This window comes from Gorilla gorilla, chromosome 2, assembly GCF_029281585.2.
Source record: "Gorilla gorilla gorilla isolate KB3781 chromosome 2, NHGRI_mGorGor1-v2.1_pri, whole genome shotgun sequence".
NCBI classification, from domain to species: Eukaryota; Metazoa; Chordata; class Mammalia; order Primates; family Hominidae; genus Gorilla; species Gorilla gorilla.
The window spans coordinates 82,930,178-82,946,705 of NC_086017.1; the positions used below are offsets into that span (position 1 = coordinate 82,930,178).

At 37.6% G+C, this 16,528-nt stretch overlaps 1 protein-coding gene across 5 annotated transcripts in view; it reads left to right on the forward strand.

Annotated features, from left to right (window-relative positions):
- The window catches only part of PPP4R2 (protein phosphatase 4 regulatory subunit 2), a 65,021-nt gene that overhangs the window by 38,137 nt on the left and 10,356 nt on the right, over positions 1-16,528 (forward strand). For 4 of the 5 annotated variants that reach the window (XM_004035902.5, XM_063703918.1, XM_055382993.2 and 1 more), the window contains exon 3: positions 6,594-6,764. The exons of the other annotated variant lie outside the window; for it this stretch is intronic. In XM_004035902.5, coding sequence (XP_004035950.1) covers positions 6,594-6,764 — 171 coding nt within the window. The remainder of the gene's footprint in view (positions 1-6,593; positions 6,765-16,528) is intronic. 5 annotated transcript variants of the gene reach the window in all.

The following is a 16,528-nucleotide window of genomic DNA, read 5'->3' on the forward strand; positions in this document are numbered from 1 at the left end:
ACCTCTGCCTCCTGGCTTCAAGCGATTCTTCTGTCTCAGCCTGTCTGTAATTCCAATAGCTGGAATTACAGGCGCTCACCACCATGCCTGGCTAATTTTTGTATTTTTAGTAGAGGTGGGATTTTACCATGTTGGCCAGGCTGGTCTTGAACTCCTGATCTCAGGTGATCTGCCTGCCTCAGCCCCCCAAAGTGCTTGCGTTACAGGCGTGAGCCATCGCACCCAGCCCTAAATATTTTTTTAAACTGTGATTAATAAATTATGGCACAAATACGTGGTGCAGTTAAAAATCTTGCCCTCAAAGACTGTTTGTCCCATGCAAATACCCGTAGTGAGTAAGGAGGAGGGAAAAAGGAATATTAGGATATCAAATTTGAAAAATATATTAAAATGTTACTTTAGTGATGATGGTTGACTGCAGATTATGGATACATTTTACTTCTTTGTCTTTATTATTTCTTATAATGGCTGTACTATTGATGTAATCAGAAAAAACACATTATTTAGTTTTTAAATCCTATTAACATTTTGGAGTAGTCTCAATATTTTTCAGTTTACTGACTAATCTGTCCTTTACCATATATCAGATTTTCATATATGTGTGGGTGTGCTTCTCCGCTCTCTTCTGTTCCACTGATCTATTTTAATGTTCAGTTAGTCGACAAGATGTAATATGATGTGGAATGATAATGTAAAAGAATCTCTTGTTTCGTGCCCCATTTATAGAGATAGTTAATTTGTGTTTTAAAATTAGTCCTTAAAAATGTCATAATTTTATGTAAGCAACGCACAGTGTTTTCTTACTTTTGCAGATCTTTCACTTATTTCAGTATTCAGATTAAATATACTTGTTTTGTTTGCCTCAGTCATATAATTAAGACTGAATTATTTGACATTTTAAGTCATCTGATTGAAATATCTGCCTTTTAAACATTAAGTGTATTTTAAGCCTGTCACCTTTAATGAATGATCATCTCCATTAGATTTTATTTATTCATTCTTCTCAAATTCCCGTTTGATGTTTATAAATGGTGCAGTATTTGCTATCCTTTGGAGTAGCTAATAGTAGTAGGACTCTCCTCAGCTTTGCTGTGCTCTTAGTGTTCCTCACACTTTGTGTGCAATGCAGATAGGCTGAGTAGAGAGTAATCTTAGTAGAACTGGAAATGATAGGAACCAGTACGTTAAGGTGGTTGGCCGCTGGCCACTAAATTGTTGTAGCACCACTTGGGAAAAGAAAAGATGGATTTTCTGTCCTTAAGCCTCTGGAAAATACCTTTAGCCTTTAGAGAATTGTGAGAGAAACATGTTTGAATATGAACTTGAGAGTTTCTATGGAGAAAAAAGGTCAATGTAAAATCTACCACCAGGATATATTTATTAGAGATATGAATTGTACTTTCCTACAGGAGAAACTGCAAAAATGGGAAAATGGAAGGGGAGAAGAAAAAGGAAGTGGAGGGAGGTGAAGCTACTTAGTTAATGGTGATTAATTTCAGTACATTATTAATTTCAGCAAAGTAGATTTAAATTTTGAGTATGTATTTTATTGGAGGGGATTTTATGTGGAGAAATTTGTTCTGAAGTTGAAAATGTGTTTATGTCTTATGAGCATCTTTTTAGAATAATTTGATTTTCATATTGAAAGCCAAGGGTTTTTTTGTTCTCATTTCTACTCATCCAGTGAGTGTACATTCCTAAGAAATTGTTTTTGTTGCCAAGTTTTTAGTTGATTTGCGCATGGCCTGTTTTTTGTGCCTGAATATAATTTCTTTTTTTTTTCTGAGATGGAGTCTAGCTGTGTCACCCAGGCTGGAGTGCGGTGCTGCAATCTTGGCTCACTGCAACCTCCGCCTCCTGGGTTCAAACAATTCTCCTGCCTGAGCCTCCCGAGTAGCTGGGAATACAGGTGTGTGCCACCACACCCAGCTAATTTTTGTATTTTTAGTAGAGACAGGATTTCACCATGTTGGCCAGGATGGTCTCGGTCTCTTGACCTTGTGATAAGCCCGCCTCGGCCTCCCAAAGTGCTGGGATTACATCGGTGAGCCACCGCGCCTGGCCCCTGAATTATATAACTTTTAGGGAAGCATTTTCTGGTTTTGTTTTTATCAAATAGTTGTCCTCCATCGAAAAGCTGTATCTTTCACATTTTATGAATGCCCTCCCCATATATATATGTGGAATAGTATCACTTGAGTTGCATCGTATTGATCTAATTTAGAGTAACTGCTTGATTTATTTGAAAGTTAAGACTACAGTGTGTTCATAATTCATGTCAATTTATGGGGCTTAATTTCTGTCTCATGAGTTAGTGCCATAGAGTCTTTGAATCTCTTCAGAATTTCCATTACCTGGGGTCCCATACCTCTTGTCTGGCTGTTCCCATTAATGTGCTTTTTTTGGACCGCAAACATGTCATGTCAGATGGTTAATGGAAAGATGAGATTAAAACACACCACAAGACTCTGTGCATATGGAAATCTGAACTCACGCTATGAATTAGTGGGTGATTATTAAAAGCACAAAAAATTGTTAATTTAAGAAATGAAAAGTATAAGCATCCTATTTCAGTATAACTTTCCCTGGTATGTTTAAGTATGAAGTGCATGTGGAGAGTCTCATAAAATTTAAAGATAGATTTTAGGAACCAAAAGCAATTGTACATTAATAAGGATTAATATTAGGCATATCAAAAATTCTGTGAAATTAAATTAATTAAAAATTCTGCTTGTTAAACCTCAAATTCCCCTTTCTAAAATAGGATAGGGAAAGGTGGAAAAAAGTAATCATGCAAATAGCTTTTAATTATCCTCACCATTTTTAAAAGTAGTAGCGGTAAAATACATAATTCACTCATTTAATAGAATGGAATTGTTGGATTACAAATCTGCATTTACCTTTCTGAGGAACTGCCCAAGTACTTTCCAAAGCAACTACACCATTTTACTTTCCCACCAGTAATGTATGACATTACCAGTTTCCCCACATCAACCCAGCACTCGTTTATTATTCATCTTTTTGATTATAGCCACCCTAGTGGGTGTGAAATGGGTGGTTTTGATTTGCATTTCTCTAATAGATAATAATGCTGAGCATCTTTTCATATGCTTATTGGCCATTTTGTGTATCTTCTTTGTGGGGAAATACCTATCAAAATATACCTAATGTAAACCTTACCATTTTAACTATTTGAAGTGTACAATTTATTGGCACTAAGTACACTCATGATGTATGTTACCATCACTATCATCCATCTGCAGAACTTTTCATTTACACAAACTGAAACATTGTACACATTAAAGAGTAAGTCCCTGCACCTTCCTCCCCACAGTTCCAGACGACTCTAAATTGACTATTCTTGATAGCTCATATAAGTGGAATCATACAATAGTCGTTCTTTTTGTGTCTGGCTTATTTCACTTTGCATAATGCCATCAAGCTTAATCCATGTCAGAATTTCTTTCAGATTAAAGACTGGATAATATTCGTGTGTGTGTGTGTGTGTGTGTGTTTATCTCTCACATTTTGCTTATCCATTCACGTGCTGATGGCACATTTGGATTGTTTTCACCTTTTGGGGATCTATGGAGAAATGGGATTCCTGAATCATAGGGTGGTTTCATAATTTTTGTTGTTGTTGTTGTTTTTGGAGGAACCAAACTGCTTTCCACAGTGACTGCATCGTTCCTACCAGCAATGCACAAGAGTTTCGGTTTCTTGGCTGGGGGCAGTGGCTCACGCACTTTGGGAGGCTGAGGTGGGCTGATCACGAGGTCGGGAGTTCGAGACCAGCCTGGCCAACATGGTGAAACCCCGTCTCTACTAAAAATACAAAAAGTTAGCTGGACGTAGTGATAGGCACCTATAATCCTAGCTACTTGGGAGGCTGAAGCAGGAGAATTGCTTGAACCCAGGAGGCAGAGGTTGCAGTGAGCCGAGGTTGCACCACCACTCTCCAGCCCTGGCAACAGAGTGACACTGTCTCAAAAAGGAAAGTTTCAGTTTCTCTATATCCTTGGCCAGCCAATACTTGTTCACTTGTTTTTTAGATAATAGCCAACCCTAATGGGTATAAAGTGGTATTGTGATTTGGATTTACATTTCCCCAAGATTAATGGTGTTAAGCATCTTGTGTGTTTGCTATTTGTATATCTTCTTTGGAGAAGTGCGTATTTAAGTACTTTGCCCATTTTTAAATTGGGTCATCTTTTTTGTTAAGTTGTAGGTGTTCTTTATATATTCTGGATATTAACCCCTTATCAGATAAAAGATTTGCAAATATTTTCTCCCATTTCACGATTTGACTTTTTGCTCTGTTGATAGTGTCCTTTGATGCACAAAATTTTAAATTTTGATGTAATTCAATTTATCTATTTTGTTGCTTGTGCTTTTGGTATCACGCAGTATCTTTAAGAGACAGGGTCTTGCTCTGTCGCTCAGGCTGTAGTGCAGTGGTGTGATATTGGCTTACTGCAGCCTCTACCTCCTGGGCTCAAGCAATCCTGTTGCCTCAGCCTCTTGAGTAGCTGGGACTACAGGTGCATACCACCATGCCTAATTTAAATTAATTAGTAATTAATTATTTTGTAGAGACGGGGTATTGCTGTTTGCCCAGGCTGGCTTCCAACTCCTGGGCCCAAGTGATCTTCCTGTCTCGGCTTCCCAAAGTGCTGGGATTACAGGCGTGAGCCACCACATCTGGCCTCGTATAATATTTTTATGTCGACACTGGTTGCTTTCAGAATATTTTGGGACTATATCAGGAAGCTTTCAAGCTCACAGTAAAGAATAAAAATTGTCCAGACTTTTAGTTTTTTGCTTAGAAGTTCAAATTTTTATCATTGGTAACAAATACTGTCAGTTATTTATCTTGAAATGACAGGTTCACTTTATTTATTTTTGAGAAAATGTCTACCACATTCTCCTAATTTTTTTTTTTTTTTTTTTTTTGGAAATGGAGTCTTGCTTAACCACCCGGGCTGGCGTGCAGTGATGCAATCCTCAGCTCACTACAACCTCCACCTCCTCAGTTCAAGTGATTCTCCTTGCCTCAGCCTCCTGTGTAGCTGGGATTACAGGCATGCACCACCCCGCCTGGCTAATTTTTGTATTTTTAGTAAAGACAGGGTTTCACCATGTTGGCCAGGCTGATCTTGAACTCCTGACCTCAGGTGATCCGCCTGCTGGGATTACAGGTGTGAGCCATCACACCCAGTCTGCTAATCTAAATAAGCTTTATTTGTGTGGCAGTCCTTTCAGGTTAAAATGCTGTTCTATGAAAAATAGCTAGTTCAGCTGGCAACGGTCTAAATAAAGGTATTGTTCTTTGAGAATCCCATACCTCTTTGATATGCAGCATAATTTTTTTAATATCTATTTCTCATTTTGTTACACAGAATATGTAAAAGATGTATTCAAGGGTTGGGATTTAATGAAATTAGTAATTTTTATATCTTTTACACTTTAAGTGAAACAGATTTTTTAAATTACGAGTTTGTGAAAATTATGGCGTCTACTACAGCTAGTAATACAGTTTGGTGCTGCTGTCTTGACTCTTGCTACATGGATTATCAGTTTTATCCACCTTTTATACCATCAGTGCACACATTAACAGCGAACTAGTCAGCCCTTATTCTTTTGACAATAGCTTTGACCTCTTGGACCACAATTTGAAAACTGCTACCCTAGTTTATAGGGTTGCTGGATGGGATGGAAGGTGATTACAGATGGGCTCCCGTTAATTTGTGTAAATTTGTTTAAGTAGTCAACCTGTGTAAAGAGATTGATCTGCTGTCACTGATGGTAGTACTGTCTGCCTGAGGAAATGGTTAGCATTCCTGACTCCCGTGTCTCCTGGAATTTACACTATTCAGGCAGGTATCCTCACAAAATTTCCTTTTATATTAGTGGTGAAATGTGAGGAAAGAGGGATAAAAAGGTGTTTATGTTAATTTGATAAATGAATAGATGTGAAAAGTACCTAAGCAAATTATGTATTTTTATTGTGCAAGTACTGGTTGGATAGAACCTGTGATTATGTGCCTTAATCATAGGTACATGCCTTTTGTCTCTTAAGTGACAGAAGAGCCTGAAGATATTAACTGAAAGGGGAAAAAAAAGGAGAAAGTAAAGTTTATTTTGTTATTTAGTAGATAATAGACAAATTTTACTAGTCCATGCAAACATTGTAACTTGGATGATTAAGGTATGGATTCATTCTGACTTAATAGGATAGTGTAACTAATGCCCCCCTGGTTAGGTTTGTTATGAGTGAAAGAGTCAAAATACTATTTTAAACATACTAATAATAGGACCTAACACACCATAGACTTTCAGGCAGAGGTAGTTCATTTAAAAGATCTAAATCAGAGATCTGGGTTTTGTTTGGGTTGGGAGTTGGATAGCATCAGGATGGAGCTTGTGATAAATGAGGCATGATGTGTGCTCTTCAATGACGGCATTCTCATTACTAATTATTCACATCTTAATTTTGTTAGTATTAGTGTCATAGTATATTTTATATTTGTGTTTTGTGTTCAAGAATTGTGAAGCTACATGGTATTATATATTTTTTGATTTTTTGCTTATAGGATTCAGTGGTCCCAATTTAAAGGCTATTTTATTTTCAAACTGGAGAAAGTGATGGATGATTTCAGAACTTCAGCTCCTGAGCCAAGAGGTCCTCCCAACCCTAATGTCGAATATATTCCCTTTGATGAAATGAAGGAAAGAATACTGAAAATTGTCACTGGATTTAATGGGTATGCACTTAATACTGTTTTAAAGATTTAATTTTTAGCAGAAGATCAATAGATTTTTCTTTTAGTTTTGATGTGTCTGGTTGATAATTGATTGATTATCCATTAGAATAAATTCCTTGTTTCTAGTGACATGTAGTAGTTGATGATTTTTAGCTTACAACTATTTAAAATATTTGTAGCCTCTTAAAAAACTTGAACCACCTTTTTATAGGTATCAGTGGAAACAGTCATTTATCAGGAAACATTTTAATGGTTTTTCTTTCCTGTTTTATATTTGGTGTTATGTCTTCATACTTTATATAGAACCTTTATATCATTGAGAAATCACATTTCTTTTAAAACGAAATACTAATTTATGGAAGTATTTTAATGAGTTTTTGTTTAGACTTTTTTTGGAGTCCTCATTTCTCTCCTACATAACGGCTTGCTTGTTAGTTACAAGTAACCATTTTTGGCCGCTTGTAAAACATTAAAAACACTAAAAAGATATTCTGTACAAAAGTAAAACTCCCTGGTTTTTTTGTTTTGTTTTGTTTGTTTTTGAGAAGGTGTCTCGCTCTGTCACCTAGGCTGGAATGCAGTGGCGTGATCTTGGCTCGCTGCAGTCTCGGTCTCCTGGGTTCAAGCAATTCTCCTCCCTCAGCTTCACGAGTAACTGAGACTGTAGACGCATGCCACCACACCCGGCTAATTTTTGTATTTTTAGTAGAGACAGGGTTTCACCATGTTAGCCAGGATGGTCTCGATCTCCTGACCTCATGATCCGCCTGCCTCGGCCTCCCAAAGTGCTGGAATTACAGGTGTGAGCCACCACGCCCGGCAGTACTCATTTTTAAAGAAATGTTACTGTGTCTCATACTCTGTCATTTTAAATTCTATTTTTTTAGGACTTTGTTTTTTGTTGTTTTTTGTTTTATTTTGTTTTGTTTTGAGACAGAGTCTCGCTGTCACCCAGGGTGGAGTGCAGTGGCATGATCTCGGCTCACCGCAACCTCCGCCTGCCAGGTTCAAGCAATTCTGCCTCAGCCCCCCAGGTAGCTAGGCTAGGACCACAGGTGTGCGCCATGGTGCTCGGCTAATTTTTTTTATTTTTTAATAGAGATGGGGTTTCACCATGCTGGCCAGGCTGGTCTCCAACTCCTGACCTTGTGATCCGCCCACCTCAGCCTCCCACAGTGTTGGGATTACAGGCGTGAGCCCCCGCGCCCAGCCAGGACTTTGTATTTTTACGGTTTCCTTTATTGAAGGGAAGAAGTGTTTGTGAAGTTGAATTATTCGATATTTAGTTTGGCATTAATTTAGGGTGTGGAACAACAACAATACCAAATAAAATGAATTGTGGTTTTTCTAACCAGTGAATTCATAGTTAGAATTAGATAGTATTTGAAGGGTTTCAGTTGTATTTTTAGATGGCATAAATGGCTTGATTCTTTACGTATTTAATTGCATGGGATTTTGAAATAAGATAGTGTAATCCAGTTAACGGTTTGCTTTATATCATATTCCACTGTTTTTAGGTTTAAGAATTTTGCTTGAAATGTCAAACCCTTAGGCCTTGACTTTGGGTCTGTTACAAAAATATTTTGGGGGGGAGAAATCATAGCTTTTGTCTTTGAGGTTTATCAGTTATAGTTACCCCTGGGGGCCTGGGATGGGAAGGAGACCTGTTTTCACTGTGCACCCTGTTGGACTGTTGAAATTATTTAACCAGTATGTGTATATTTCCATATCAATATTTTAAAATTTTTCAGAAAAAGGAAAAAAAACATTTTAAAGGCACTTATCCAAGAAATAGCCACATGATACATTTTAGAAGCATGTTGCATAAGATTTACTATTGAACTAAATGAATACATTCAAGATTAGAATACTTCTCGGCGCCAGGTGTGGTGGCTCACGCCTGTAATCCCAGCAGTTTGGGAGGCCAAGGTGGGCAGATCACTAGGTCAGGAGATTGAGACCATCCTGGCTAACACGGTGAAACCCCGTCTCTACTAAAAATACAGAAAAATCAGCTGGGCGTTGTCACGGGCGCCCATAATCCCAGCTACTCGGGAGACTGAGGCAGGAAAATGGGGGTGAACCCAGGAGGCAGAGCCTGCAGTGAGCCAAGATCTCACCACTGCATTTTAGCCTGGGTGACAGAGCGAGACTCCATCTCAAAAAAAAGAGAATACTTCTCGGGGTTATTTATAAATTGTACATATATATAAATAGTACTTAGACATAGTGACTCATCTTTTATTTCAATAAATTATGGCCGTCATTCAAAAATAAAAGTTAAGGTGAAACAGGTCAAATTATACTGCTGCTTTGTAAGCAGATTTACTTGTTATTCTGAATTAGTAATAGCAAATACCATTTTCAGTTCTTTCACATTAAGTTGGGCTAGAAACAAATACATGTATTATATATAAATATAATAAAATTAATATTGTGTATTATTTATTACATAAATCTAAATATTTGTAATTTCTTAATCTGTAAAAGAGGTAATTCACCTACTTCAGAAAATGATTTGAACAGTCATTAAATGCCTGAGCATTCTTCTTTTACAACTTTATTTTTGAACCGTATTTTGAAATTTTGTTTTGTTTTTGTTTTATTTTATTTATTTAGAGATGGAGTCTTTGTCACCCAGGCTGGAGTGCAGTGGCACCATCTGGGCTCACTGCAACTTCCGCCTCCCAAGTTCAAGCTATTCTCCAGCCTCAGCCTCTCGAGTAGCTGGCATTACAGGTGTGCGTCACCACACCCAGCTATGTTTTTTTTGTTTGTTTGTTTATTTGTTTTGTAGTTTTAGTAGAGACGGGGTTTTACCATGTTGGCCAGGCTGGTCTGGAACTCCTGACCTCAAGTAATCTACCTGCCTCAGCCTCCCAAAGTGCTGGGATTACAAGCTTGAGCCACCGCGCCTGGCCCGAACTTACATTTTTTAAATTTGATTTTTCAGTTTATGAATCACTTTCTCTGAGCAGGCAGAATCTAAGTCTTATTTAATTAGTGATACATCAAGATTTTTCTATTTTTAATTTACTCTTTTTTTGTCTGTATTTTAATATATTGGTATGTTGAAACATGTCTACAAAATGTTCAATTTTTGTGTTTTTTATGTGTATATAGTATTTAAAAATATTTACTAAGAAGTAACATTTTGTTGGTTTTCCACCAGTTTGAGGGTTTGTCCATTCTTACACACTCCTCCCCCCATTTGTAATAGATAATCTTTAAATTACAAAAGCCGTGTATGTTCACGCTTTTAAAAAGATCCCCACTGTTACAGAAGTACATAAAGAATGAAAGTAGAATCATGCTATATGCTAGTGGTATTTTCCTTTTAGAGAAGCTTCAACATGTCTATATTAGTACATTTAAAGCTATCTTTTTATTTATTTGAAATGGCTACATTGTTTTCTATTATGTGAATAATAGGTTTTTATTTGCCTGTCCTGATTGATGGTAGGCATTTATTTTTTTGGCTGTCAACGAGCAGTGCTTGTAGTGAGCATCCTTCCACGTATCTTTTGTTGATGAATGTCATGTTTTGAATATACGTATAGATTGTTGCCTTTTTTTATTTTTTTCTGGAGACAGAGTTTCACTCTTGTTGCTTAGGCTGGAGTGCAGTGGAACGATCTCGGCTCACCGCATCCTCCCCCTCCTGGGTTCAGGCGATTCTCCTGCCTCAGCCTCCGGAGTAGCCGGGATTACCGGCACGCGCCACCACACCCGGCTAATTTTTGTATTTTTAGTAGAGATGGGGTTTCTCCATGTTGGTCAAGCTGGTCTTGAATTCCGGACCTCAGGTGATCCACCCACCTTGGCCTCCCAAAGTGCTGGGATTACAGGCATGAGCCACCGTGCCTGGCCAGATTGTTACTTTTTTTAATTTGTAGAAATGTAATTGCTAGGTTAGCTTATGAACACTTAATTTTCAGTTTATCAGTGCTGCAAAATTGACTAAGCAAAATGTGGTTGTTGATGCTTTCTTTTGTAATAAGTGCAGATATTGTAATTCTTCGGTACTGTATATGTGTCTGTATTTGTGTTTCTTTGATTGCAAGTGAAATGGAACATCTTTTTGTGTACTTACAGCCTTTCTGTGAATTGCCCTTTATATCTTCTTTTGGCTTTCTTTTGCTAATTTTCTTACTGGTAAGTTTTTGTTGTTTTTGCTTTTAATTTGTAAAAGTTTTATATTAAATGCTTCCTAGTATTTTGCCGTAAGAAAGATTATCCATTTTCTAAAATTATTTTAGTATATTACCAAAGTACAAGTTTGTTTGTTTGTTTGGTTTTCGAGACGGAGTCTCGCTGTTTGCCCAGGCTGGAGTGCAATGGCTCAATCTCAGCTCATTGCAACCTCCGCCTCCCAGGTTCATGCCATTCTCCTGCCTCAGCCTCCCCAGTAGCTGGGACTACAGGCACCCGCCACCACGCCTGGCTAATTTTTTGTATTTTTAGTAGAGGTGGGGTATCACCCTGTTAGCCAGGATGGTCTCGATCTCCTGACCTTGTGATCCACCCACCTCGGCCTCCCAAAGTGCTGGGATTACAGGCGTGAACCACTGCGCCCTGCCAAAGTACAGATTTTTCCCTCTTTGAAGTGGAAATTGTCCATGCACTTGTTAACACTTGATTTCCTGAACTATAAGCTTCTGGAGAGCTGGGGTAACAGTCTTTTCCAAACAAGGCCTAGAAGAGTGAGTGCCTGAATATAGTAGGTTCTTAAACAGACAAGTATGGAATGACTAGGTGCGTGGATGGATAGATGAATGAATGAGTAAAGAAAAGAATATTGAATAACTGGGGACTAGAAAAAAAAGAATAAAAGTATATTTATATCTATTTTGTCTATTGAGGCATAGAAGAATCAGAATGGAATGCTTAATTTCTTTTTTTTTTTTTTTTTTGGTCATTTTCTTGTCTTTTAAAATTACTTTGGAACTTTAAAATTTCATGGAAGATGGATGATAACTACTCTCCAAAAGTGAAGTTACAGTTTGTCAGATGAGAAACAAAAAATTAAAATGAACGAAACTAAAAATTTTAATGAAATGGTCAATTAAAAGACCATTTTATGCCCTCTGGAATTATAATAAAGAGTATATGGGTTTACTCAAACCAGGGCCATTTATGAAAATCCTCCTCCTATTACAGAGACCATGAATATAATTTAGGAATTGCTAATAGGTAATGGTTCATTCCTATAATGGTAAACACAAAGAGGCATTTTGAGGGATAGAGAGCATGTAAGTTACATTTCTGGCAGTTTTAAAAGATACCATTTTATGTTCTCTGAATTTTTCAAAATGAAAGAATAATGAATATAAAAGTAAATTAATCTCTCAAGTCTTGACCCTTTCTTGTCGTTGCTGTTACCTCTAAGACCTCTCTAAAGTAGGCAGTCGGCCTCCTCACTCTGTGAATAGTAAACTAAAATAGCGTTCCTATATATTTATGAGGAGATCTGGAAAAAGTGGAAAACTTTTGATACCTAATAATCTTTATATCATCTGTTAAGCAGGTACAGTCAGTCACAGCTGAGAGTACTGCTCATGATCTTTTAAAGTTATATATGAGACTTTTATACTCCAAAGTCTGGATTGTAGAATAAAACAACGCACATTTGATTTTCAGTTTGTGTGTTGTTTGCTTTATGGTTAGCTCCAGATGATTCAGGGACTGAGAGAATGGGTCCTTAGCCGTTTATTACTTTGTTTTCTGACACTGTTGATCCACTTTATTGCTTCCTGATTTTTGTGCTCCCCAGTTGCCTGGGGAAAATAGGTTTTTGTGCTGTTAATTATTTGTGTCAGTGTTTGTTGAGTATATTAGTTAAAATGTACTTATTTGTGGCAGATTTCTGTCTCTCTCACATACACAAACCCACACCCACCCACCCCTACTTGCTTGTTTTTTCTTTATCCCCTTTCTTTCTCTTAGAATAATTACTTGAGAATTGGCATGATTTTGTAACCATCCCTCCTTACTATTCCCCACCTGGTCTTGTCTAGTGGTAATATGGCTTGATGTGATACTCTCTTTAATAAACTTAAAAATTGAAATTAACAGAAAGCCTAATTAACTTTTTCTTGCTAGTTATATTTGATGCAAATAAAATAACAGTTCAGACTATAGGAACTCCAAGAGATGATTAACTTTATTAAAAGCTTTGACAATTGCTATAGATTAATTTTGGGTCAAGGAGTGGTGCAGACATTAGTTTACTTACATCATTGGGGTTCCTTATCATTATTAAAAGAGGCGAAATTAGCTGGGCGTGGTGGCTCACACCTGTAATCTCAGCACTTTGGGAGGCCCAGGCAGGCGGATCACGAGGTCAGGAGATCGAGACCATCCTGGGTAACACTGTGAAACCCCGTCTCTACTAAAAATACAAAAAATTAGCTGGGCGTGGTGGCAGGCGCCTGTAGTCCCAGCTACTCGGGAGGCTGAGGCAAGAGAATTGCTTGAACCCAGGAGGCAGAGGTTGCAGTGAGCCGAGATGGTGCCACTGCACTCCAGCGTGGGTGACAGAGCGAGACACCATCTCAAAAAAAAAAAAAAAAAAAAAGCGAAATCTGTCATTTGATTTGAGACATAAGATTATATGTGTGTGAATTTTCTTTTGGTGGGGACAGAGTGTTGCTCTATTACCTGGGTTTAAGCAATTCTCCTGCCTCAAGCACCTGAGTAGCTGGGATTACAGGCATGCATCAACCATGCCCGGCTAATTTTTGTATTTTTAGTAGAGACGGTTTCGCCATGTTGCCCAGGCTGGTCTCGAACTTCTGACCTCAGGTGATCCACCCGCCTCGGTCCCCCAAAATGCTAGGATTACAGGCGTGAGCCACCGTGCTCAGCTAATTTCGCCTCTTTTAATAATGATAAGGAACCCCAGTGATGTAAGTAAACTAGTGTCTGCACCACTCCTTAACCCAAAATTCATAAATATATTTATGAATATGTATGTTTATGTAAATATTAAAGCCTGAGTTCAGAAAGAACATATTGCTTCAAGTAAAGCTAGTATCACAGGATTCTAATGGTATTTCTGACTTTTGTAAGACTTTGTAGGTGTAAACAAAATTATGGACTTAGTCTTTGGTAACAGAGATATTGTTAGTTTCCATGTTGACAGTTTAACTCAGTATTTCTGTTAACTAAGACACCACTAATGTGGTCATTTAGTCAGAAAAGACAGTAAAATCCACATATACATGGATAAAACAAAAGTGAATGACTTTTGACTTTTTTTTTAGTAGGATGTCAGATTTTATGGTCATTTCTTTACTCCAGTAGCCTCTGTGCTACATGTTACATTCCTTTGTCTTTTTCATGTGGAAAAGTTGCTTATATAATTTAAAGTTAAGGTAGTTAAACTGATTTTTTTAGAGTCTGAATGAAGCGTGCACTTATTTTTTGAGTGCCTTCTTTTCAACTTAGTACTTTTATAGAAATTTAGGTTAAAATACATGCTTAAGACATTATTTCTTTAGTGTTTAGCCTTATGACTTAAAATTTATCTTTTAAAAAATAGCATTGAATTGCTACTTTATGTTGATATGTCTTTCCCTGATATTCAGCAGCTTTCTTGGTATTTGAATTTCCATAGCTTTTAGGTGTACAAAACTTCTGCTTTTAAAAAAAGTAAATAGGGACAGCTTGCATTTAAATTAAGATATATAAGGTAAAATGTGTGGTCCTATTAATTAGGGTTAGTTATTTTCCTTGGAATTAAAGGGAGTATTTTTAAAGACAGACCTATACTTTTGGTTTTATTGGTCTTTGGACCATGTGTGCCTTCCCACAATCTCTATCAAAGAGTAGATGGAATGATGACAATAAGAACTAGATTTGGCCGGGCGCGGTGGCTCACGCCTGTAATCCCAGCACTTTGGGAGGCCGAGGCGGGTGGATCACGAGGTCAGGAGATCGAGACCATCCTGGCTAACACGGTGAAACCCCGTCTCTACTAAAAATACTAAAAATTAGCTGGGCGTGGTGGCGGGCGCCTGTAGTCCCAGCTACTCGGGAGGCTGAGGCAGGAGAATGGCGTGAACCCAGGAGGCGGAGCTTGCAGTGAGCCGAGATCGCGCCACTGCACTCCAGCCTGGGCGACAGAGCGAGACTCTGTCTCAAAAAAAAAAAAAAAAAAAAGAACTAGATTTATTGAACTTTCTGAAATATTTTAGGCACTGTTAGGTGATTTAATATACCATATACATTATGTTGTATTTAGTCGTCATGATAATCTTTGAAGTGTACTTGCAGAACCCTTGTTTTCAGACAAGACCCATGAGACCCATGAAGACTCAGGTAAATTCAGTTTTGAGTAAGGTCTCCTAGTGGGGTAGCATGTGTGTGTGTGTATTAATATATATATATATATTTAGCAAAGGTGGATCCTTAATGTGTGGGGCGGGGGGTTTAAAAAATGTTACTGGATGTTGTAGGCACTGTTTTAAAAAATTTGAGATGCTAGCTAGTCATGTCCTTTTTTCAGTTCCTTATATTATCTTAGTTTTCCATTTTACAATATGAATAAATCAGATGATATATCATTGCAGAGTAAACCAAACACTTTTTTTTTTTTTGGAGACAGTCTGACTCTTATCACCCAGGCTGGAGTGCAGTGGCTCGATCTTGGCTCACTGCAACTTGCAACCTCCACCGCGCAGGTTCAAGCGATTCTTTTGCCTCAGCCTCCCGAGTAGCTAGGATTACAGGCCAGGCTGGTTCTTGAGCTCCTGACCTCAGGGGATCGCCTGCTTCGGCTTCCCAAAGTCCTGGGATTACAGGCGTGAGCCACCGTGCCTGGCCCAGGGTTTTTTATTTTACAGTATAACTTTGCTAATGAACATCTGATCACCACTTCCCCCCAAATTTAAGGATTTCTGAATAGACTTTTCATTGAGAATGAGTGGCATGTGTGTTTAACACTCCTCTCCCTATATTTGCTTTTCTTAGTATGTGTGGGAAAAGCCTTAATATTTTCAGAAGTTAGAATAAACTATTTTGTATGCTATGTCTAATGGATGAGTATGAGAGAGCAGAGCTTTCATATACTTGTACCAAATGCATTCATTTTGTACTGGTTTATCTGGTTTATTCTTGTGCCTCCTTTTAGAGGCCTACCTCAAACTAAGTTTTCCCAGTGTCGTGCTTACTAAGCTTGCCATACAGTTTATTCTGTCTCCATGGCACTTTTTATACAGTGTTGTTATTTATTACTGTAATTGTAATTATTTACATGTCTTTTGACTGCTGTTGAGCAAGGTTGGTATTTCTAGTTTATAATAGGCTCTTATATTTATGGAATAAGTTTAAAAGTACAGTCTGTATGTAAAGAGACCTTTCAATGCTGTTGTTACGTTCATTTATCATACTAATATTTCCAGTGGATCCATTGATTTGCAGAAAGTGTTTGGTTGGGTTTTAGCCTGTCATGTAAGAAAAGGAAGTGTTGTGTGACATTTTAGTGCCATCTATTGGATACTTGGTAAAATGACTTTTAAAAGCTTCTTTTACTTTTTGAAGTAAGGATCTTTTGAAAAAAGCTTCTGAAATTGTCTAAGAACTTAAACTCATTTTATCATTGCTGGTATTGCTATGTAAACACATACCCCCCTCCCAAAGCAGTATTAATATTAAGCAACACATAAAATATTAATAATTGGCTACAATTTAACTTATGTTTCTAAAGAAAATTAGCCAAAACATTCAGTGTACATGTTGTTAAACAAGAAGTTTTAAAATAT